Here is a 23,969-nt window from a genome sequence, read left to right as displayed (position 1 = left end):
AAAGCTATCTATGTTTTAAATACGGATTTTATATCTGCTGTGAGAAGTGTTATAATCAGCTGATTTCAAACAATGATGATTGACTGCTTCCGGCTGACAACATTACTAAAATTCATGAACAGCTTTGCATTACCCTCAGTGTTGCAGCACAACGTGATTGGTGTCTGAAGTCTAGTCTAGTGTTTTGCTAGAACCGTGACTGATCGTCCTTGTTTGAGATTGGATAAACCAAAGCATCTATTGGTAAATGAGTGGAAATAACCTAGATAACCTACCAACATATTTGCAGTATCAGAAACGTCTTCCCATCAGACTTGAGTCCAGGAATAACTGCAATATTATTCTCCTCATTCTCAACCTTCAGACTCTGCAATCTGAGCTGCTCTGCTGCATGACACTCTGACAAATTGATTAACTGCACAGTGCTTCATAAATGATTACAGAGCAGTCTCAGCTAAGCAATGCTAATACTATTATTATTAGATATAGCATACACAATTAAAACTTCAAAACTTTTGAAGATTTTTTTATCTCCCATGAACGTAATGGCAAAAGACATCATGGCACCGGAAATAATTTGACCTAACTCTTCCTTTTCCTCTTTTGGTGGAAATCATCTTCCCAAGGTGAGAAAATCCAATGAGCACAGTGTAGACTAAGAATAGTTTTTGGGATTCTCAAATGATTACAAAACCACATAAGCACAAATTCCTCATTCTGTGACAATTTAAATAGCATTACCATTCATTATTAGTATCTTACAACACGGCGACCATCAAAACATGTAGCGTTGCCATTAGACTTTCATCACTTAAGGCAAGCCAAAACAAAGAAGCACCATCTAAGAATAGTTACAATTAGCCAACCATTCTCCCTGACCCTGGAGCATAAGAATTAGCAATTTTACCTAAACCAGTTATCAATAAAATAAATATGTTATCCTTAGCATCATTTTACAATGTCAAGACAATACTGTGTGACTTTACACAAAAATGTATGAAAACCCATTTTCTTGATGTATTGCTTAGGATCATTTCAGCACATTTCTGGTCTAAATGTGTCTGTATATCATTATTTAGTTTGATCTTAGTTAAAAGTGCTAGACTTGAGAGGCGACAATCCTAAATCGTTTATAACTTGAGGATCAAGGATAAAGAACATTAATACAAGCTTGGGTAAGGCCTTCCAAAAAGGAGCAACAACTAATTAGCATACCAAGTGTAATTTACTTTAACTTATTTTACATTTTATTCATGTAGTTATACTATGTAGGGTACTGAGGCATTATACTTCCACAGGCCAAGTTCATTCCCATCACTACTGCCCTGCAGTGCAGTGAAGTTATTCTTTATTTTAAAATACAAGGCAGCAGTGTCACTCCATAGTTAAAGTGCAGCCACTCCCAGAAGAGTGTTGTGGAGCCCACCAAACACTTATTCACCTTTTGATTGACATGTGCATCTGCCAATGGGACAGTAGATTCAAGAAGTTTATAAAAAATACAGCTGCCAGTGCCCCGCTACAGGTCTTTCCCAATGTGGACCATGCACAACTGCAGCCAATCAGGGAATGCAACATTTAAAGGTACAGGCCAATGTAAATACAAACAAGAATTTGAAAGAAAAAAAAAAGTACTGTACCTATCTTTTGGTTTCAGTCCACAGCCAGGTTACTGCTACCTCAGCTTTGTGATTCAGCTTTATCACACTTTACATACATAGTTGGGTTTCTTGTTATACAATTACATCATTATTACTATTATAAGGTGCTTAAGCAACGTGAAAACCTACTAAAACATATTACAGCGTTTTACAGATAAAATAAATCTTCACAACTTTCCACATCTTTCATTAATACTAACCACTACCACCACCATTCCCTTTTCTTTCAAAGAGACTGTAAACAACATATTTTGATCTCATACTAAAAAGGGCTAGGAATAAACCTTGTATTAACTGTCAAACTATATTTATATATTGATGATATAGAACTACAGAGGTTTGTTTTTGTCACAGCCTCAAATAAGTAAGATGTACTTTAAAGTATTCCAACAGTGACTTCTCATTAAATCTATGGTGATTCAACTGCAGCCAAGTAAAACTATTTTGAGATTAATTTTTATAGTATAAAGCGTCATTTGAACAATGAAATTAAGGTTATCACACAAGTGCATGACTAGCCAAAAACAATAATGAGATTGCACTCTTCCCCCAAAACTCAGACAATTAAAGGTGCTTGACCTTAACTTGGGAGATATAGAACAATAATACATTTCTCAGCTTGAATGATTTTTCTTTTCTGGCCATGTGGCCATTCTCTGATTCCATATTTTCTGCATTGTCATATTCAATAGAACCAATAATATATTAAAAACCTATTCTGCAGTTGATGAAGACAGATTTTGATTAAATCAAATATACAAAACAAAAATTAGTTCCACAGGTCTGTTCCACTCCCTAGTAGCTCATGTAGCAATGCTGGTGCCACTTTTTGGTAACTAATTAACTGTAATTCCTATCACTGTTAGTTGACCTCATGGTCTTCTGAATATGATATACAGTATCATAATTCAGGTCACAACAATAGCTTCCATTCAAAATATATTTTTTGCTAGACCATACAAATAACACTGTAACTTATCTTGTTATCTTATCAGGGGCAGCAAGTTGTTGAAAATTTGACTCCATTAAGTCTATTAAACAGTAAGGGCTGATTATCATCTACCTCTGAAAAGGGGAATTGCTTTAAAATGTGCAGGGAAAAAACATTTTTGGAGAAGATCCTCAAATAATTTATATGGTAATTTTTTTTGTCCATTTAAAATGGGACCGAAGATGATCCAAAACTGTCAAAATGAGGAACAATAATAACTATATAAAGTATATTATAGATCTAGTGAATCTGAATGGCATGGTAATGGCTTCAATACAAAATGAGAATTTTCCACTTAAGTGGGCAGAACAAAACAAATCAGAAAGTGTCATGTTACTACAAAACAGAGCAAAAACAACTAAATTGCTTAACATAAGCAAATACTCCCAACTGTACACTCAATGCACTTTGTGTCCGCCCCTATGCTTTCAGGCCCAAAAGGTGTGGTTAAATGATTTTAATACTTATTGAACGGGAGGTCATATGAATCAGTGTTCTTTAGATATATTTTCTGCTAAATGGAACCACATCCTATATCTTGGGCTATCTGGGTGTTGCACAGTGTTCTTAACCTAACTTTTCAAAAGCCTTTAAAGTGGCATCACATGCCTAATATTACACAAAAACCTCACTAAAAAGAAAGACACAATTAGAGCACATTGTAAATATCACAAGGGGGTATAAAAGCTTCAGAATATACTCTAAAGGCTGTATAACAATGGCCTAGCAGGGGAGCTCACGGGATTTGGTTATTGCAATGCAATACAAATGTATTCTAAGAAAGATTAGCATTTGGTTATCGCTGGATCATTAAAAAGAACCAAAGCAGAACAATGAAATACAAAAACAATGACATTGCTACATTTTCAATAAACTAAAATAACAAAACGAGACACCTTGTGTCCTATCACGCTGTTAATTTGTTCAGAAAACCACCGTTAGCACTTGCTTAAGGAATCGTTGTAGCTCCGGCAGCCACAAAGTTCAGAACATACATGGCCTTTGACTACACTACACAAACCCACTATGGCCGTTTCACGACTGCTATGCAGAAGCATTCCCACAACCAGACAAAGGCCAAGTATATTTTTTTCAGGGACATCAGGCAAAGTAATAAAAGTAGGGAGTTGGCTTAAGTTCCCTGGGACACTCTTGCACCTTAATGGACCTCACTCCAGTAGTCCGTGAGAATTCTGTCCAAGAGACGTACAAAAAAATACTCATGACATGAAAGTCCCCAGCAGGCAATTGATTTGTAATGATGTTCAATAATGTTCACGCATTCAAACAAACGACCAACATGGTCCATCCCCTTTCCATAATTATTGTAGGTTTAGTATGGAAGAGGCAAGCAAGAATTATTGTAGAAATATGAGAACAAACTGTTTTTGTGGCAATTTCCTGTAGATTATGGATATCCAGGGAAGAGATACAAAAACAAGAACATAACATAATATAATATGTAAAAGGACCGGTACCACACATTTTCCAGGCTTTTTATACAGATTGGGGGTGTTAGCATTTCAATATCTAATAAAAAACTATCGAAATATGCTTGGTATATGTCTTTCTATCGCAAAAGAATCCTCTGAAATATTGGTTTATAGAATAAAAAGATAGCTATGTATGACCAGTAATTTCATACTGTGGGATTATTCTCAAGAGGAGGTAAACTCCAACCCTCGGCAAGGTTCGTTATTGAGCAGTCTTAGGTCCCATGGAAGTAAGAGGGGAGCAGAATGCCAACATTTTGAGTCTGCAAAAAACAAACGATAAAAAGCAGACATTAATTATTAATTGTTGTTGGAGTTTATCCTTGCTGCTGGGAAAAGGGGAGGGGGCGGGGGCAGTTGGGTGGGTGGAGGAAGCCCCCCCATCGAGTGGAACAAGGGGAGAGAGAGGGCAGTGTGGTGGGAGTGGCCACCGGACATGCTCTCACCCACCGCCACCTGATTGGCTGTCGCGTCGCCAGCCGGGGTGGCGGGGTCGAGGCTCAGCGGGTTGACCTCTGGAATCATGGGGTTGCTGACCCGGAAGCACTTCTCCTTGTGGGCCTTGAGCATGTTGGAGAAGCGGAAACGCTGGCCGCAGATGTCACAAGGGTAGGGCTTCTCGCCGGTGTGCGTTCGGCGGTGACGCTTCATGTTCGGACGGCTGGTGAAGCTCTTCCCACAGATCTCACATATGTACGGCTTCTCCCCTGCAGGGCGGAGGAAGAACAGCCAGATAATATCGTGGAAAATATTCTTTTCAGTTTCATTCTGTGCATTGTGACAACATTTTGGCAATGCTGCTCTCATCCCCCGATTGTACACTGGACAGGATGCACTTAAAAAGAAGTATGGTGACATGCAAAGAGATTGTTGTAAACCTCTTGTCTCAGCCTTGTAAATGTTTTTGTCTGTTGGCCTGGTATGACTTTGTTTTTGGAAATATGCAAACCAAAGACTAAACAAGATTAAGATAGTGAGTAACATCATTGGCTAGTCAAAGACCCCGTCTAGAATATCCGGATAATATCATCCACATAAAAATGCAGGTGTAAATGCAAGATGCATTCCGAACAAATTCAAATCCTATTGCCTAAACCACTACAGGAGGTGGTTCGGGCGCATTGAGGCCGGATGTTATACCACTTCAAATGCATCCATCTCTTGAAGACACATAAAACAACCGAAACTCCTCCAAAATATAGTGTCATGCGACTTGTAAACACATGTAACTTCACAATCGCAACAAAGAGTAATTTCAGAAATCAAACAGTTTTTGCTACGGCTACTACCAGGGATGCTGCTCAATCTCAACAGTCTTTTTTGTACATTGCCTGCTGAATATGGCATCTTCCATTAAGAAACAGAAAAATGCCATGCTATTTTGGAAGCAGCTATCATCTTTGCTCTGTGAGAGGCGGAAAAAAACAGGAAGTGGGCTGTCAGGGTTTTGCATTTTACGTGCAAAATAGCAATAGGATTTCAATCCGGCATATTTGCAATATGGATACCATCTAGATTAGTGTTTCTCAACTCCAGTCCTCGGGACCTACTTGCCAAAAGGTTTTTGTTGTAACCAGGAACTCACACACCTGATTTAACTAATGAAGGGCATTTTTTGTGGTTTTATTGGTTCAGTCATTAAATCAGGTGTGTGAGTTCTTGGTTAAAACAAAAACTTTCTGTCAAGTGGGTCCCAGCGACTAGAGTTGAGAAACACTGATCTAGATACAAGTCATATGGAACAACCTGGTGTAATATGGGGCCAAAGTTAGCAACAAATGTTGACTGAATGTAGGCCTGGTTACTCAATGAAGTGGGGGGCTCCTACCGGTGTGTGTCTTCATGTGCTCGTCAAAGTACTGCTTCATGTTGAAGTCCTTTCCACACCACTGGCACATGAACTGCTTGTGTCCGATATGGATGCTCATGTGTGAACGCAGCTGGTACTTATACTGGAACCTCTCACTGCAGTTCTGCAAACCAGCCACACACTTGGGTTACAACAATATTGCCACTTTCTCATTTTACACTACTGTATTTCCGTTTCTTCCTTCAGACATTAATGCACAGCAGTTGAGCACTTTGGATAAATCACATGCAAATGCAGTGAAAAAACATTGTCAGTGGTCCCCAGAATGGGAATATTAAAACCTTTTTAAACTTTTGATGACCACTTAAGACTTATCATAGACATTGCTGACCATTTAAGACTTATCAACAGAAACAGTAATGGAGATGCTGAGGTTTCCCCACTGTGACACCTGAGAGGAGCAAACCACATTCAAAAGTAGTAAACCACAGTTTTCAAATCTAGTTAAAAAAGGTAAATGGTTTTAAATGCAAAGTCATGATAATATATCAAGAGGAAAAATAATGAATGTGGAAAATTGTACATCCCTTTTTCAGTACCCCAGCGCTGGAGACATATATCGGACAGTGGCATGATATAGTATGAGGGGTTTATGAATATGCTAATGCTTCTGTCTGAGTGCATCGGTAGTGTCTGCTGCCACTGAGAGAAGACAAGGGGGGAGAGGGGAGGGCTGCACTAACTGCTGCTGTGGGGTTTTTTCACCATCCCACTGGAGTGTCCAGGCCAGTGCCCGCACAGAGGGCTGTTGTGTGCCCGCATATCTGCATCTCCCAGGGGTCCGTGCCTCTTTCTTCCGACACGCACATTTACATATTCATGCCTCTCTTTAAGTGTCACCTCTGCAAAGCAGTCACCGCGACCCACGCGGTTAGCGCAACTCACCCACTGTACTGTATGTGCCGTTCAGAGAGGGAATACCGATTAGGGCTCCTGGGTGCACCTCTCTCGCTCATCGAGGAGTTTGGGGGAAAAAGTAAAGAAAGGAAGGACAGTTCTCACCTCGCACTTGAAGGGCTTCTCTCCGGAATGCTGGAGGGAGTGTACCTTCAGGGACATGCTGCGCTTGAAGGACTTCCCGCACGTCTCACATGTGAACGGCATGTCCTTGGTGTGGGCTGGGGACACAGATGGAACGACACCGCGCTTCAGATTACGCAGAGGGGCTCCTGACTCAGGAGACCAAGAGGGCACCCGCGCTTGGAGCTTATGTGCTGTCATGTGGGAGACCCTTTGCCAATTTCATGGCAATCAAAACTCTGTTGTCTTTGAAGTGTAAGCCCCTCTAATATTGAGGAAAGTGCACTGCATATGTTCCCTCCATTACACTTACATTTGTTTACCTGGATTACACAAAGATAATCAGGTCGACTTACTTCTATTTACACATATGGACCATTATAAAGTAATTCATAATAACTGTAAAATACATATTTTAATTGCAGGTATTTGGCTGTGAGTCCGAGCCCACAAGTCTATGAATATTCAGAAGTGAAGTTTATTTCCCAGGGATGATTTGTAGTAGCTTTTAGGACTAAAATCAATATACTCTCCCGACGCGAACAACGAATGAAAACAAATGTATATCTATTTTTAACAGTACCCAAGGCAATTCCAATCATTAGGACTAGATCTAATCCAATTTCTTGCTGAATTCCAAATTAGTCTGCAGAGGAAAAAAAAAATCTAATTTAATTCAGTGAATAAAAACTTCCGGTAAAAACAGCTAAAAAGGTACCATATTCAAGGCAAACTTCACCACACAAAGAAAACACCCAGCAGTTTAAATTCATTATAGGTGGGTGTAAAGAGTAATACAGCAATATGCATGAATGACTGAACTGAAAATATCTTATTCCAAGAAAGCAGTCATATGCTCATATTAGAAGAAAATTGTTGGTGAGGAATAAGCCCATTTCTGTCTGATAGCAATTTACTTCTCTGCATAGTGAAGATCTTTCATTATCATATTAATGTGAAGCTGTGGTCTGGAGTGACAGGAAGTAGACTCGGGGTTCTGTGGCAGGAATCTGAACCACAAATGTATTGCTAGGTCTGTTCCCAAACTGTCCACGCTCCACTTTGATTTTAATCACAATCATTGACTGATTTTGCAGATAAAATGTCAATTTTGCAGATAACATGTCAGCCATTTCATTTCAAGCCAGTGACTTAAGATAATCACAAATTACCTGTTCAAAGTAGACGTTTCAGAAGTTTCAACTGGGAAACAACCAGCTATTCTAGCCCAGTGTCTAGCACAATAACATTATGCTAGCTTTCTCTGAGACCTCTTTCTGGGTGTGAAGGTGAATTCTGTGTTTCTCAGGCTTCACAATACACAAGAACAATGCAGGCACAACATTGAGTTACCACAGAGCTGCAAAATGAGTGACTATTCCAAGACAACAGGTCCTAACCTAGGTGAAAGCATGAAATCACAGCCCTTTTCTGCTTATGAGGCAGACCCAGAAGACATAAATTAAGCATTTTGTTCCGAAAGTGATTTCCTTGCCAACACAGGAAACGCTTGCCCACTCCCACCAAAGCTAAACATTCAGGGAACTGAATACATAACAGCTAAGCTTCACTTCCCTTACAAAACCAAGCACAATTCTGACCACTTTCATTATATAACAGACATTAATTTAGCAAGCATCCTTATCCTGAGTAACTTACAATACAAGGGCAAGAGCACCCATCTATATACAACACTCCCAGTCCAAGAAGTACAAGTGAAAAATCATCAAAGCACAAAAATAAGTTAATATTCAGCTAATATACATACAAAGCTATTAGAAAATGTTAATTCCAAGAAACGCACAGAAAACTTTGCAACTGAGCCCCATACTTGTACAAGCAGCAGAATCTGCAGTAGAATTAAACAAAAAGCTCCCAAAAGATATTTGCCTACTCATTATCAATACATACTGTATTTCCCCTAGCCTATTTCTGTCACGTACGTCCTTTATAGTTACAGCCAGTCTCCAGGACACGACAAGTTTGTTATTGCTCTCTGGGTATTCATCCTTAAGACATCTTTGCAGTAGACATCAAAACCTCAATACAAAATCTCCCATGGTACAATACCAAGGCACTAATTTGCGCAGAAAGAGCCAGCATGAATACAGAAGAGGATTACCACAGCGGAGAGATATTTCATCAAAGGATAACAAACCAAGATAATATCACAGTAAATACATTCATAGAATTATTCAGGAATACATGAGCAAATATCACAGTTCTGTTAAAGTACTATCATACAGACTTTAAAAACACAGTGACACAATTAATACTCAGATTTTTCCTCAGAAATATTAATTTATCATCAGACGCATATTGAAGGTCGGAAACCTATTCTGCTGCTCAATTGGCCACACTAACAAGCATCACTCACTGAAAGTAGAGGTGCAGACTAATCTTGTAGGAAGCTAAGATTTCAGCTACAACGGAACAATTTCCTCTCCACCTAGACAGATTTAGCACAGGGGCTGACTAGACTTCCTTCCCTGTGGCATAGTTGAGATCAGGTAACTGCTGGGTTCATACAGACAGTGGTGAAAAAAACCTTACGTTTTGTTATCTAAATCTCAGAACCAGCTCACCTATATCACACCGAGTCTCAAACTTCATCCCCATTGCATCTGTGCTGTACTTACCGACCATATGCTTTCTGACGTGAGCCATAGTGTAGAACTTTTTCTCACAGATCTCGCAAGAGAACTTCTTTTCGGCATAGCCGTGGACTATTTTATTATGTTCATGGAGGGACCATAGCTTCTTGAAGCCTTTGCCACAGGTAACACACTGTAAGAAATGGAAAAGGAAAAGAAATACCCTAAAATGACAGGAAATGTACACTTCATATTATGTTGCCAACGCAATAGGTAATTTTTAATCCTAGACATAACAAACTCTCAAACAAACTTGCTTCTCAGAATACCTCCAAAATGTCACTGCCAAGCTAACTTGGCTTGCATTGACACAATGCTGATTTGTCTTGTCCCAAATTTCCTGCAGGCATGTAACACAGTACATCCGTTTTTGTTACCCTAACCAAAGACAAATTAGCATGAGAATGAGAACACTGTCAGAGGTACTGGAGCACTGCTGGCCAAGCAAAGTGAAGTGGGTACAATATGCTTTAAGACAAAATAGCGTTAACATTGAGGGACAGGATTTAAAAAACATTAAGTGCAATTCTATAAATAAATAACATTTTCATTGGTATACCTGAGATAAAAGATATTTGCAAGGAAGAAACAACACCATAGAACCTTTTTAGAAGGTAAAAACAAATTTAAATTCTATCAATATTACTCACCTATTCCAGCAACAGTGTAAAACATGAAGTTACATCAACTATTTACCCCATCAATTTGAGAAGATGACAGGGTTGAAGCAGGCTTCCAGCTACTGTGAGAATTATATAAATCCTGCATGAAATTTGCATGTGTTATAATCACTATTAAAATGATGAAGGAACTGAATTAGTTCTATAGCAGAAAGAAAATAACTAGGCTAAATCCTTCTCATTGCTTGGTGGAATTTCATAACAAATGGACAAAGTAAAGCCAGCTAGGGAGCTCTGTATTTGAGGGTTTTGTAATTTGAGGCCACAGATTTCATTACTGATGCTTTAAAAATAAAAGTTTGGATGCTACAAAGAGGAATGACTGAAAGGGGACTATTTGGCAACAGAAATACATAGCAAATGTCCAGCTGTTTTCTATAATGTAGTGCATTAAAGCCACAGTGGGCAGAATGTTTGAATACTCTTGATTAATTGCAGGTGTTAAACTGTACTCGTATTGAAAATGTTATTCATTAATATTTTCTATGCAACCAAAATGGCTTTGGCAGACTGTTTCTGAAAAATGTGAGCCCCACAAGACTTTCAGAGCCAACTGTAAGACAATTCCAGGGTTGACAATATTTCCATAAAAAACTCCATCAAGACTTGCTGCTAACAAGCAAATGAAACCAGGCAAACATGACTGCCGATAATTAAAATGCAGATGACACTGACTGATTAGAAGAACAAGTGTTCTGCAATGCCTGGTCAAAATATTTAAGATCAGCCATAATGTAATGCAAACGCATTAGCAGCTCCTCGATCTCTGGTTGCTTAACACCCAAAGGATGAGGCCTACCTGGATGGCCTTCTCACAGTCGGTCTGGTGGTGCAGCAGCAGCTCGCTCTCCAGCAGGAAGCGCTTGCCGCACTTGTCGCAGATCTGCATGCGGTTGTGCGTGACGTTCATGTGCTTCTCCAGGTACCAGCGGTTGTTGAAGACGCGCGGGCACTTCTCGCACGGGAAGTGCGGCTTCTCCTCCAGCTTTACCTTCTGGCCCAGGCTTTCCGGGTCCTTCTTCCTTTTGCGTCCGCGGCCCTTGCAGGCCCTAGTGGAGGTGCTCAGGGTCTGCCTGGTGGAGATGGCTGTCATGGTGTCCAAAGAGCCCCTGGTGCCCCGACGGGGCCTCGCCGCCCGTTCTTCCTGCTCTGGAATGGTGTGGTTGTCCCCCCTCTCCTCCCCCCCGTCCTCTTCACCCTCTTCACTGCTGTCCTTTTCCTCCTCTTCCTCTTCCCCTACATCTGCATCTTCATCATCCTCCTCATTGTCTTCTTCCTCTTCTTCGTCCTCCTCCTCTTCCTCACTATCCTGTTCCTCACTGTGACAATGGGCCAGTACAGCAGTGGTCTCTGCGGGGGACGGCTTCCCCTCCTTGCCCTTAGATACATTCAGGGTCTGGTTGTTGAGGTTTACCTCCACGATGATCTGCTCCCGGTTGAAGGAGGCATGGTCGTCCGAGTCTTCGGCTTCCTCCACGCTGCCTTCCATCTTGCACACTCCCCGTCCACCGCCCCTAGCCCCGCCTCCATCACCCTCCTCCTTCTTGAAGAACTTGGCCTGCGCGCTGGCGTGGTGCGACTTCGCCAAGCCGTCCTCCACGCGCACCGAGTAGGGGCCGATCCCCTCGCGGGCGTAGATCTTGGCGTGGGCCGGGTCCATTTCCTGCTTGATCTCCCGGTAAAACTGGGAGGGGGCAGGGTTCCCGCAGCCGTCCTGCTTGGCCATGGCCAGTTCGAGGCCGAGAGAGCGGTTGCTGATGAGCTCTTGGCAGGAGCTGGCGATGTCGCTCATCTGGAGCACGGCCGCGGCGTTGAGCACGTCCCGCACGTTGCAGGCGTTCACCAGCAACTTGGAAGTGTAGATGAAGTTGAGGATCTGCTGCAAGCCCTGCGAGGTGAGGGCCTCCAGGGACAGGTCCACCCGCTGGAGCTGCTTGTTCTGGGCGAATAGAGAGTGGAAGAACTGGCTGTAGGCTGCCAGCACGCCCTTGTGGGCCGGGAAGGTGTTCTTGTGCCGCACGAGCACTATGTCTACATCACAGAGGTTGGGCTGAAACAGGCGCTGCTCGTTTAGTCTGTCCATCAAGCAGGTGAAGTGCAGAGCAACATCTTCCACCAACGAGAACTCTGTGGAAGGGTAGTCCGTTGTCTTTTCCACTATCAGCTGGAGGGAAACGGAAGAATAAAATATCTCAAATTCAGGATTTGTACAGCACTGAAAACCTCATTAAAATCTTTAACATATGGAATAATTATGAATGCAAAATCTCAATGCTTATGCAAACCATAATAAAGATACATAACAGTAAATCACTTAATTAGTGACTAGCAAAAAGCCTAGTTTTTTACTTGAGCACATAGTCTTTTTGTATATGATATCAAACCACTAATTCAACAAAAGAATGATGGAAAACCCCTCAAAAGCCAAATAATAAATTAATAATTGCCAGAATATTCTCAAAAATGTAAAAGCAATGTTATATTGTACATCTAAACAGGCAGCTGGGTGGTTCATCCAGTCAAAGCACTGATGTGGATGTTCGGCCAAAGTGCTCATAAATACAATCGGCCATTCCAAATTGAGTAGAAAAATGGTGTAAAAAAAGAAACCGAAAATGGTAATTGTATTTATCTATCATGACCATTACTTTAAATCATTCACAAGCACGCCTGAGAGGTTGTGGTATTTTGAATGAACACAGCTGCTCAACCATGGCATAAAACCAAGGCGCAGAGAGAATGTGTCATGACTACAGGAACAACTGGTGAGTGCTGAAACAATAAAAAAAGAGGTATGTGACTTCACAAGTGTTCACCGAATTTAGTGAAGACACAGGTACATGTTCTATCAAAAAAATAAATTGACCAATAGGGTCTTTTTGGTCCCCAATTCTCAGCAGAAAATGTTATGACACTGCAAACCAGGCGGGGTGGGGGATTTAACTAAACTACATTGAAATAACAGAGATTAAAATGATTACTTTTTTGACATGGAAGTGGAACTTATTTAATAGTATGCAAATCGACAAAGCAGTATGACCTTAGCACTCAATCAGCTGAACCGTATCTAAAACAATAAACAAATATGCAATTTGTTTTGGAGAATAAGAATTGTATTCCCTTCATTCAGAGAGCATAACATTGTTTTTCATTATCTGAGGTTAGACTGCACACCAAGGACAAGTGTTCCAGAACACAGTGTTCCGGAACATACGACTGCATCACATACAGAAAGTGGGTCTCAAAAACCTGTAAAGAATCTATACTGCTTGTGGTCAAACGTTTTGATCTGACCAGGATCCCAGTTAGGACCGAGAAACAATCATCGCCTCTCTGACAGCGATATTTGATGAGTGAATTGATATTCAGTTCCATCTCCCCCTGTTTGCTCTCTCATTCTTGCCTCCAAGGATTTCACAATTATGCAGAAAACAGAACGCGTACAGAGAACTAATAGCATGAGGACAAACTGGGTGAAAGAAGAGCAACCACCCAGAAATGTAAGATTTACTTTTGAGATGTTCACCTATAATTTAATATGAACATATACAGATCAGATTGCAGGCACTGTACGTATCAGTACATATAATACCCGATGGATCCAATAATACTGCACATCATGACTGAGTGTAAAAGAGGGACCTGCACTAAATGACAGTATATACAGTATTTACAATATGTAACTGCCAGAATCCCACAAAACAGAGGCAGAAGGACTACACAGACATAATTAAATCTCTGGATGGTTATGAGCAATGAATGATAAACTATAAATATATTCCACTGGGGCGGAGCTAGCCTGTCATACATATGGGTGCTAGGCATGGTGAAAATAAGTCCACTTTAAAGATAGGACACATTTCTACATCAACTCTACATGACTGAAAACATATGCAGTATATTATTTGTTTTTAACACAAACAATACATAATGTTACTTGTCAACATTTTTTCAACAATGTTTTTCATTAATTAGGCCTAGTTTAGTGTCTGTGTTTGGGTTCTGAGAGGACCCCCCATGGCTGCCCATATGGATGCACTGCACTCATGGCACTCCCGCTAATTCCGCTTACAAATACTCCACAATAAAAGTAATCTCTGATGGTTTTAGTAGTGATTGTGTTATTCAATATAGCATGTGGTTTTACATTTCACTCTCATTTGTAATTTTTTAATTGGAGGTGATTACATATGAATTATATATCAGTTATCATCAGTGTGAATTTTCCTTGTATTAAACCAGAAGCAAGACAAAGCACTGCAATAAACATTAAAGCAAAACAGTTTGATATGCCCCAAACTATTGGCAGTGGGACAAATTTTCAGATCTCAAGTCAATCTATTACCTTTAATTAGCATCTCTTTAAGTTCTGCTTAGAAGTATTGATGTCTCTGTGCACTGTCGATTGCGTTAAGGACTGCCCTTTCTGAAATCAATAAAAAAGACCTGCAGGAGAATTGATTCTTAACAAGAATTAACCTTGATGTTAGCAAGGTTTTCAATTACCATTTTATCTAATGTTAGATATATTCAATGATATATTCTTATTTTTTTAACAAAGAGGCACAGTAAAGCTTGGGAATAATTGGTAGTTTCATAGGTAGAGTTGAAAGAGTTCAAGGACAGAACTGCACTTCTGAACACAGTCTCCACTTAACTCGACATAATTAATTCACACGCAAATTTTGCTTGGTCTTTTTCAGCCTCCAACACGCCATTTTTCTACCATAGGTGAGTAATTTAGGTTCTAAGAAGAATTTTTAACACTACATGTGCTTTAATTAAACATTAAGCATGCAATATAATTTACCATTAGAATATATTAAAACCAGACATGAATATAAGACATTCCTTAAACAGTGCAGCTATCTGAAAATGCGATGTCCACGTAAAAAGATTTTTTGGTAAGACATTAGATTCAGTTTTGGCCGTTCTAGATTGCATAGTGCATCACAGTTTCCCATTTAATTTTCTTTTTGTCTCACTGGTAAAAAGTGACATCCCTGATTGCCCTATAAGGCAATGTTTAAAAATGCAAATACTAAGGTTGAATGAAGACACAGATGCTCCATCTGAAAATTTTTCTCTAGCTATGGAAAAAGCTTTTTCCACAACAGTTGCATAGCTGAGAGTGCTTTGTCACTTCCAAAATGAACATATCAAATCTTTCACAGTCCTTGATTTCAAACTGCACAAGAGACTTGAATGAAATAAGGTGTTACTTGTGAGATAATAATGGGCCGAGATACAAGGTTTAAAGCACAATTTATGTTTTCCCATAATAGATACTGCAAATATGTGTATATAGATATATTACATTGCAATATCTCTAATTGGAATCAGTTGCATAATTGCCCATAAATTGTGCATTAAAATATTAGTTATTTCATATTTTCACGATAGGATATTTGATTTCCTTAATGGCCTTGTTAGACTGACTGGTCAACAATCATTGGTCAACATCCATCAGTAGTCAGCTCACAAAAACAGGCAACAACTTAAAGCCCTGATATAAATGAGGTGGAATTCAGCCTGTATCCAAATGCATTATTTTACTCCAAAGAGAAGCTTAAGAACAATAAACAAATAGCCAGTGTGAAGTCAATTATTTTACGTTAAAAAAAGATAAACTCACTTATCACAGCAACGAATTAGGACCCAGGCGCAGAAGTACAGTAAGTAAAACAAAGAAGTGGGAATAAAACTAGACATAGGAACAGGAACTGTGACATGCAGTAGGCTACACTATAAGAGCTATTAAAGATGCCAAACTGATAATCCCAAAACGCAGAACTCCTCTTGAAGAGGCACACATAATCATCAAAAACATGTAATTAACGAAAGAACACCATTCTTAGGAAAACACTTCTGCAAATCCCTTTTTCAGGTTGTGTCTCACATCAGCTACAGATGCTGCCTTGAGATAAGAAAGACCTTGAAACTTTCAGACACCTACTTCAGTTTCAATAGTGATACATCTACATGTGGTCATCTGAGAATGAAACATTCCATAACAGAACACAACACAACACAATTAACAGGCCATTCAGCCCAACAATACTTTCCTACCACTAAAGTGTACCTAATGCGTAGCTTACCTAAAAAGTAGATAGTATCTAGCACAGTATGAAGTCTAAACCTAAGCTATTCCACACAGTTCACTTTGTTCATTCCTTTTATGAATTTAAAAACCTCAATCAGATCACCCCTAAGTATCATTTTACGAAGCTTGAAGATACTTTAAGCATCTTAAGTCTTTCCTCATAATTCCTCATATCTTCTACAGTATACTTGGAACCAATTTGGTTGCCCTTCTTTGAACCTTTTCCAGAGCCTCTATATCTTTCTTGTCGTACAGCCTCCAGAACTGCACACAATACTCTCAGTGTGGTGTGACAAAGGTATAGCATAACAGAAGTAGAACTTCCTTGGATTTATGATCAATACTTTTGGCTATATCCCAGTATTCCGTTGGCCTGTGGGATATTGTCTTTTCAATAATTTATAGATGTAGTGATACACCAAAACACTGGTTCAATAAATCATAATGACGTTTATTATAATTTGAATTAACTTATGACTTCACAGTTTCAATAAACAGTTTTACCAGCAGTATTCCAAAACTGGGGTCTGTATGAATCTTTTGCAACTTTTGCAACAAGAAAATATATCTTGACTCTGGTACAAAAGCAATAAAGAAAAACTTCTGGGTATCCACGGAAACTAAGCGAAGCATGCATAATACTTGTACATTTAATTGCCAAATCTTGCCAATTTCCCATCTGCATATAAATGTTAAAATTAGCGCTTGTCTGGTGCTATTAATTCTTTCATGGAAACTCCAACTCTAACCTCATGCCTAATCAGGAGGGGTTGCATGCATTATTAATTACAGTGCCATGGAAAACAAGCACTTGGGAAGCTTGTTCACACAGCTAACAAAGGGTGTAATTTCAAAGAGCTTCAATCAAAATGCAGTTGTCCCGAAAGTGGTTTAATCTTTTCAATTTCTTTATACCAGTGAGCAGAGCCAAAGGTCTGCATAATTTGTGCTTGTGCTTTTTTGGGGGTAAATTTACATTTTTTACAAACAAAAATAATCACCATAAGGATGTTTAACAGGAAAGCGAGAGAAGTGGCTTAATCAGTGGAGGCACTATCGACGAGTGCAAACTCGTACATACAGAGGGAAGACATTGAAGCCTGGGCTATACCATTATCCGACTGTGAGTGGTGCACAGTGGTACCGCATGATTAGCTTCACCCAGGGTTAGGGTAGGCATGTCTGCTACATTTGCTAATAAAAAATACACAGTGTGCCACACCATGGGCTACCAGTTGCTTTCAGTTAGAGACATGTTTCATTTTAAATGAGTGCTCTCTTTTGCAGGCGGATGTATTGGACGTTTGCGTATACAGCTGCAGTGATCCTGGGGTCTTTCTCCCATGGTATAGGCACAGCTCAAGATGCAAAATTGAGAGGAAAAAGGAAGAATTACTTCAATTACAATTATCACCCTATCCCAAAGGCATCTAGTTATTATACATACAGCATGAATCCTGTATACAGCCCCATATTCCATCAGTTTGAGGTGAACACGAGGTGAACAAGTATGGTAAAGAGTGACGCACACGAGAGGAAGTGTTAGGGTTGTGTTTGAATATCTTATACACAAATGAACTCATTTTATGACATAATATATTCAGTGATTACATTTTTTACAAAAGCAAACTACAAAACTGCTGAAATGCAAGTTAGAGGGAAAAAAAGTAAAGGATGAAAAGAGATGTGTGTGTTAGTGTGTGCGTGTGCAAAGCAATTAAGCCCTCCAGCTGTCCAGGCCAGAAGATAAATGTATTTTTCTTGGTAACTTCAAAGGCCGACTCATTATTTATTTCTTTAGATTCTGAAGAGGAGTCCTGTATTCTATATTTCTGAATCGTTAGGGTTAAGTGCCAGAACCAATTCACCTAAAACAATCTATTCTCGTCTTCAAGACAAGTGCCTGTCTCTTGTAATTACACCGATGTCAACGTGACCAGATATTATTCTCACATTCAATACGTCAATGGTGGTAAGGCACAAATGATAGTGAACAATACACAGAAGCTTTGTTAACACACATCATCTGCACTCAGCATGTACATGGGCTGAACCACTAAATAAAGACCCTCTGAAAATCCTTTGTTCTTCCATTATTCATCAAGTTAATGAATTGCTTACATTTTTTACATTTATGAACAAGACAATAATTTAATTTCCATTTGCTGTAAAGCATCCACTTTCTAAACAAGAGAGCTGAATGTCTGACATAGTATTTCCAATTAGTACACATATTGAACTCAAGCATACTTCTGATTGGCAGCCCACATGATAGCCAATGATTAGGTAAAACATAAATGCTGTGTTACTTGCAAAAGAAACATAAGTTCCAAATCGTAATGGATGGTAAATGGAGTGCATTTATATAGGGCTTTCATCCAAAGCACTTTACCATTAATGCCTCTCATTCAATCATTCACATACGCTCTCACATGGCAACCAATCAGCTTGTTGGGTGCAATTAGGGATTAGGTGTCTTGCTCAGGGACACTTCGACACACCCAGGGTGGGAGATCGAACCGGCAACCCACCAATTGCTGCACAACTTACCTCCTGAATTCAGAAATTAACAATCAAACAATACAAACGATCTGGTCCGTAAACAACTGAGCAGGATATTTGAAAGTAAAAATATTTAATCCAAAGGAAATGATAAGATTTATAACTCTTGCAGAGCTAAAAATGACAATGATCTCACAAATCAGGAATTGCAGGTTAATCTCACTGGGTAAAAGCTAAAATGAAATACAAACAATCTACTGCATTTGAGATACAATTCAACATTTGTGAAAATGTTCTACTTGAAATTAGGATGAATTCACTATTGCCAATCACTTTCTTTCTGGTACATGGTATATGATTTTCATCGCCTTTGTCTTAATATTGAGTAATTTGGGATGCAACCTCCACCTGCCAATGACTGCAATGCATTCGGTACAGTCAGTCAAGAAAAATCTAAGCATTCATGCTGATGATCCACAACTCAACGCAGCGGTCTCATACAGAGATAACAAGAAAGGTGTAGCAGTTTCACACTGCTTCAGGCAATGTTTGCAACTTATCCTTTGTTACAACCGAAGACTAATGATCTACAGTATACTCTATACTAACCCAAACTTCAGAAGCCCATAATAAATTATTTTATAGCTTTCATTCTTACACCAGCAGTTGCTACACTAACTATGACATTGCTCATGGAGAGCCACCAAGTTCAAAGATCCAACTGTGAACAGGAGCAGAGAAAACAGAAGGGGAAGCCATCACTCTTTGTAAGAAATCAACATTTATTTGAAACAACATTTCTCCTGATGCCAAACTGCTCAGAGCCTGGTATTATTATTCTATGAATTCTCTAGTCTCTGGTTTTAGGCTCTAGTCTATGTGTAGCTGAAGATTATAAATGGATCTTTGTCCCTCAAGGAACAACATATAAGCAATAAATTGGTAGCTATCATGCATGCATGCAAGCATTAGAAAACAAACTTATTAAATTAAATAGACGCAAGCTGTTGCTAAATCAAATAGTTTTTAACGTCCATAATAAAAATGTGCACTACAAGTATTTGAAAATGGTGCTAGACCTGCACCTAGTCCCAACCAATCTTCGATTCCATAGTAACGGTATTGATTGATAAAGGAATGCTACAAAAGCATTCTGGCTTGTGAGGTGTTTTAACTGTTGACAAACTTGTGTTAGGTATTCAGAGTGCTGCACATTTAAACAAGGGTGTTGATGGTTAAAACCTCTGGATTCAGGAATTGCTGTTTTAAATGCATTTTACATAATCCTCACGTCCCTGACAAGTTGAATATAACACAATGAACTTTCAATCACAAACAAAACAAACAGCCAGTTGAGGCATACAAAGTATAAATGATCCAGGAAAATAAGAAACTATTTGATGAGCATAAAGGTAGTTAAGGGTACCACAAACTTAAAATGCGAATAGACAGTCCCTTGTTAGCTTGGGCTCTTTTCAGCTGAAACAAGGCATGTCAAAGTAAGTACAGACCTTGAGTCTCATAGACACAAGAGAGACTTCTGAGGGAGCCAAATCTGACATGAAAAGTTCAGCATCAATATCAAGTGAACACGAAGGTGACTGAAAGGCGCAGACATTTGGTTCTAAAGCCTCTGGGAAGAGGCATTTTGAATGGGTAATTACTTTAGCCCAGGCAGTGAATGTCAACCAGACAAGGCCTCACAGCTGAGGAAAGTTAGAGGCTTCTTTATCTTACATCATTAATTGCACCAGTAATTCCTCTTACACAAACAGAGCTTCTCTTTCACCAAAGCTAAAAGTGATATAAAACTGCTTCTGAGGCGAAATATGGATAAGTGAGTCATACTTGAAACAATTAATTGCCACAAGTATAATATGTTCTTGTGTTTTACAGAATTGGTTGTACCATTATCCTGGACACACTTACACATTCTCCATTAAAGTGGCTTGCCAGGTGGTTGAGTCAACTTACTAAACAGCTGTAACTGTTATTAACTAACTTAAATGGAAATATGTCAATTCCTATTCTAAAATGCAACACTAAGGAAAAATGTAATTTTCTCCTTAGAGAAAAAACAGGATTTGAGCATTCCTTTTGGGTTTTTAATAACACAGATAACAATGAATAATAAAAAGCACGCGGATGGAAATGCATTTTTCAATTGGCTGTGAGTCAAATTCAATCTGATATTTTAGGAAACTATGCTTAGCAACATCTGAACCACTTTAGCATGCAAGTAATTTCCCTATAAAAACAATATATTTTAAGAGGCTATATCATTAGTAGTTTGCTTTTAACTATGCTTACAGCCACAGAATGATTAATTTCCACAAATGATGGCACTTGCTTTTAGAAATTGTGGTACTATTTAAAGAAGAACTTTGAGTCTTTCTTGTCTGTATGACTTCCATTCATTTTGGGAAAAACTTTGATGGGCTAATCAAATGTGGAAAAAGTACACTGCCAATATGTTTGTCCAAAAGGAAATTCATTCTTAGGGTGAACTATCCTTTTGCAGGATAACTTTCTCTGAACCCCAATGGAAATAGTGATACCTCTGGCAGATCAGGAAATGACATGTCCATTTCTCTGGTGCAGTGACTGTAGCACTCAGCTGGTGAAATGAAAAGTGACAAAATAGAGAAAGGTGCAGGCTGAATGCATTTCAAAAGACACATGCTGGTCTGGACACTTGCTAATGTCCAGCAACCACTGCACAAACTTATAATCATGGTCTAGCTTAGGAGAGTAAAGAAAATATGGGGATGAATTCTATTCTTAAAAGGGAGAAAAACAAGACCCTGACAAATCAACCTCAAAGTTAACCAACCAGTTAACCATTCCCATTAACTACACTCACAGAATAAAGCTTTACCCTCAGTTGACCTTGAAAGAATATGAAGTGAGCTATTGCTCCATGGGTCTGGTTAAGTTCTGCTTTCCTTCATGTTGCAGGGACATTTGGAGGCCTTCAGCACAATGAGGGATCCACAGAGATCACACAGACTCTGACACACCGCCATGTTCTGTGACCGACACCTGCCACAATCAGATCAGGCATAGTGTCACCTGGTATCTTCATCACAGTGTTAGGGATGGGCAAAAATAGGACCTGCATGCAGAACAGTGATCCAGAGATATAATTGGAGATAAGTCAAACCTTTATTCATGCATTTTTATGCAACTAAAACACAAAAAACTCTTTAAAAATGTATTGAAAGTCAGTTTCTATACAGAGACATTCAATACATCTTTGCTTAAAAAGATTAATTTCCTCATGCAGCAAACTGTTTCTATATTGCTGTCCAATTGCCCTTCAGTCTACTCTCACAGCCAGGCAAGGTGACCAGAATTGCAATCCTCACGCCTTTTCCACACTCACTCTAATGAAAAACCCATGTTCATCACAGTTTAATCAAAATAACATTTACGTGATGTCAAATCAATCATGGCTATAGTGTATTCTGGGTACCAATTCTTCTGGTTAGCCACTGTCAAGACACAGGTGGCAATGACCCGTGTCTTCGGTAGATATGTGTGTTATAAAAGCTTCAATTGTGCACATTGGTGTTTGTATGGAATATAAATATCTTAATTTTTTAAAATCTGTAAATAGCTTCTCTGGGGTTGCTGGGTGGCTCATTAGGTTAAAGCACCATGCTGTGGAGCATGGATGAGTCTCCTGGTCTCCGATTGAATCCGGACCGGATTGAATCCGGACCATGCCAATGTAGACTTTGGCAGGTCGCCCCATAGGGTGATTGACACCTGCATTGCCCAGGGTATGGGAAGGTCCAGTGAGATAGGGATCTGCATACCATCATTCTTGAGCAAGCCCCACTAGCTGAGAAGGCACATGAAAGACTGCATATGAAGCTTCCTATGCTGCTCTGTGTGAGATTACTGTATCTATGGTCTACAATGCTAAAAGAAGTAGCAGTTGGAGACGTGTTTCAGAGGAGAACTGCGGAAGTCTCATTCTACCAAATTGGCAGGGTGGTTCAGGCATGGAACGTGGATATACACAGCCCCGATGGGCAGCTAATTAAAAATGTCTCTATACTCAAGTGCCTAAATTAATCAATAAACACATAAAATGATACATTTCTGCGTCTTTAGATTTTTGTTTAAGAGGGTAACAGATCACAGCTCAGATGGTGCCAGCGGATGCCCCTATGTACCACAAGACTAGCCCTTGAAAACTGATTAACAGTACAATTCCCAAATTAACAACCTCTTTTGCAGACTGCCTGGTCAACAAAACAGGGCATGAGCCCGGAAATAGCACAAGCGTTTATGCCTTTTCCAGCTTCTCGGTGTACTGCACACATAGATTCTCCATAAGTATTACCAATGCAAAAAAGCAATCAAAATAATTTAAACAATTTAAAATCAACAGTGATAAAACCTGTAAATATACCTCTCAAACTGTATGGCAGTCCAACTAAATTTAGTGAGGGGTCAGCATATTGGAACAAAAAGAAGAGTGCCGTCTTATGTAAATAACACACATTTTAACTGACACATTAATGGATGCACTTAGAAATTACCTGTGCTAGACGTAGTTTGAACTGAGTGGTAGTCAGAAGCCACCTGCTTGTTGGCAGACCACTGTTTTCTAGTACACAATCATTCCTAGCTTGATTTGAACTATTTTTATAAGTTGTACTTTTCTTGGTCAATAGTTTTTTCTCTCTCACTAACTAAGCTCTACTTCATTATGTTTTATCTTTCAAAAAGCCAATGTAAAAAAATATTCAGAAGAAATTGTTTAATTATTGGTTATTAATTAACTAAAAACTATAGAGCTACAAAATCAGAGCCTATTTAAAAAATAAGGGTAGACTAATGCAATCCAATAAATGTTTCAAAGTAGGATTTGTGTATTTTGACTTCGCATTCAAAGTTACAATCATTCTGGAGTTCCGAATGACCCCATTCCTGAAGACCCAGATGGTAAATGGTTGGCATTTATATAGCGCCTTTATCCAA

The 23,969-nt window shown here is 39.3% G+C and overlaps 1 protein-coding gene across 1 annotated transcript in view; it reads right to left on the bottom strand.

Annotated features, from left to right (window-relative positions):
• Nucleotides 1–4,445: 4,445 nt before the first annotated feature.
• The window catches only part of zbtb47b (zinc finger and BTB domain containing 47b), a 46,812-nt gene continuing 27,288 nt past the window's right edge, over nt 4,446–23,969 (bottom strand). The window contains exons 2-6 of the mRNA XM_061240642.1: nt 11,169–12,533; nt 9,675–9,822; nt 7,018–7,133; nt 5,974–6,118; nt 4,446–4,852 (exon numbers count right to left, since the gene is read on the bottom strand). Of these exons, the coding sequence (XP_061096626.1) occupies nt 4,446–4,852; nt 5,974–6,118; nt 7,018–7,133; nt 9,675–9,822; nt 11,169–12,533 (2,181 nt within the window). The remainder of the gene's footprint in view (nt 4,853–5,973; nt 6,119–7,017; nt 7,134–9,674; nt 9,823–11,168; nt 12,534–23,969) is intronic.

This window comes from Conger conger, chromosome 4 (assembly GCF_963514075.1).
Source record: "Conger conger chromosome 4, fConCon1.1, whole genome shotgun sequence".
NCBI classification, from domain to species: domain Eukaryota; kingdom Metazoa; phylum Chordata; class Actinopteri; order Anguilliformes; family Congridae; genus Conger; species Conger conger.
Note: the sequence above shows the minus strand (reverse complement) of the source record. Positions and strands in the feature narration are given on the sequence as shown.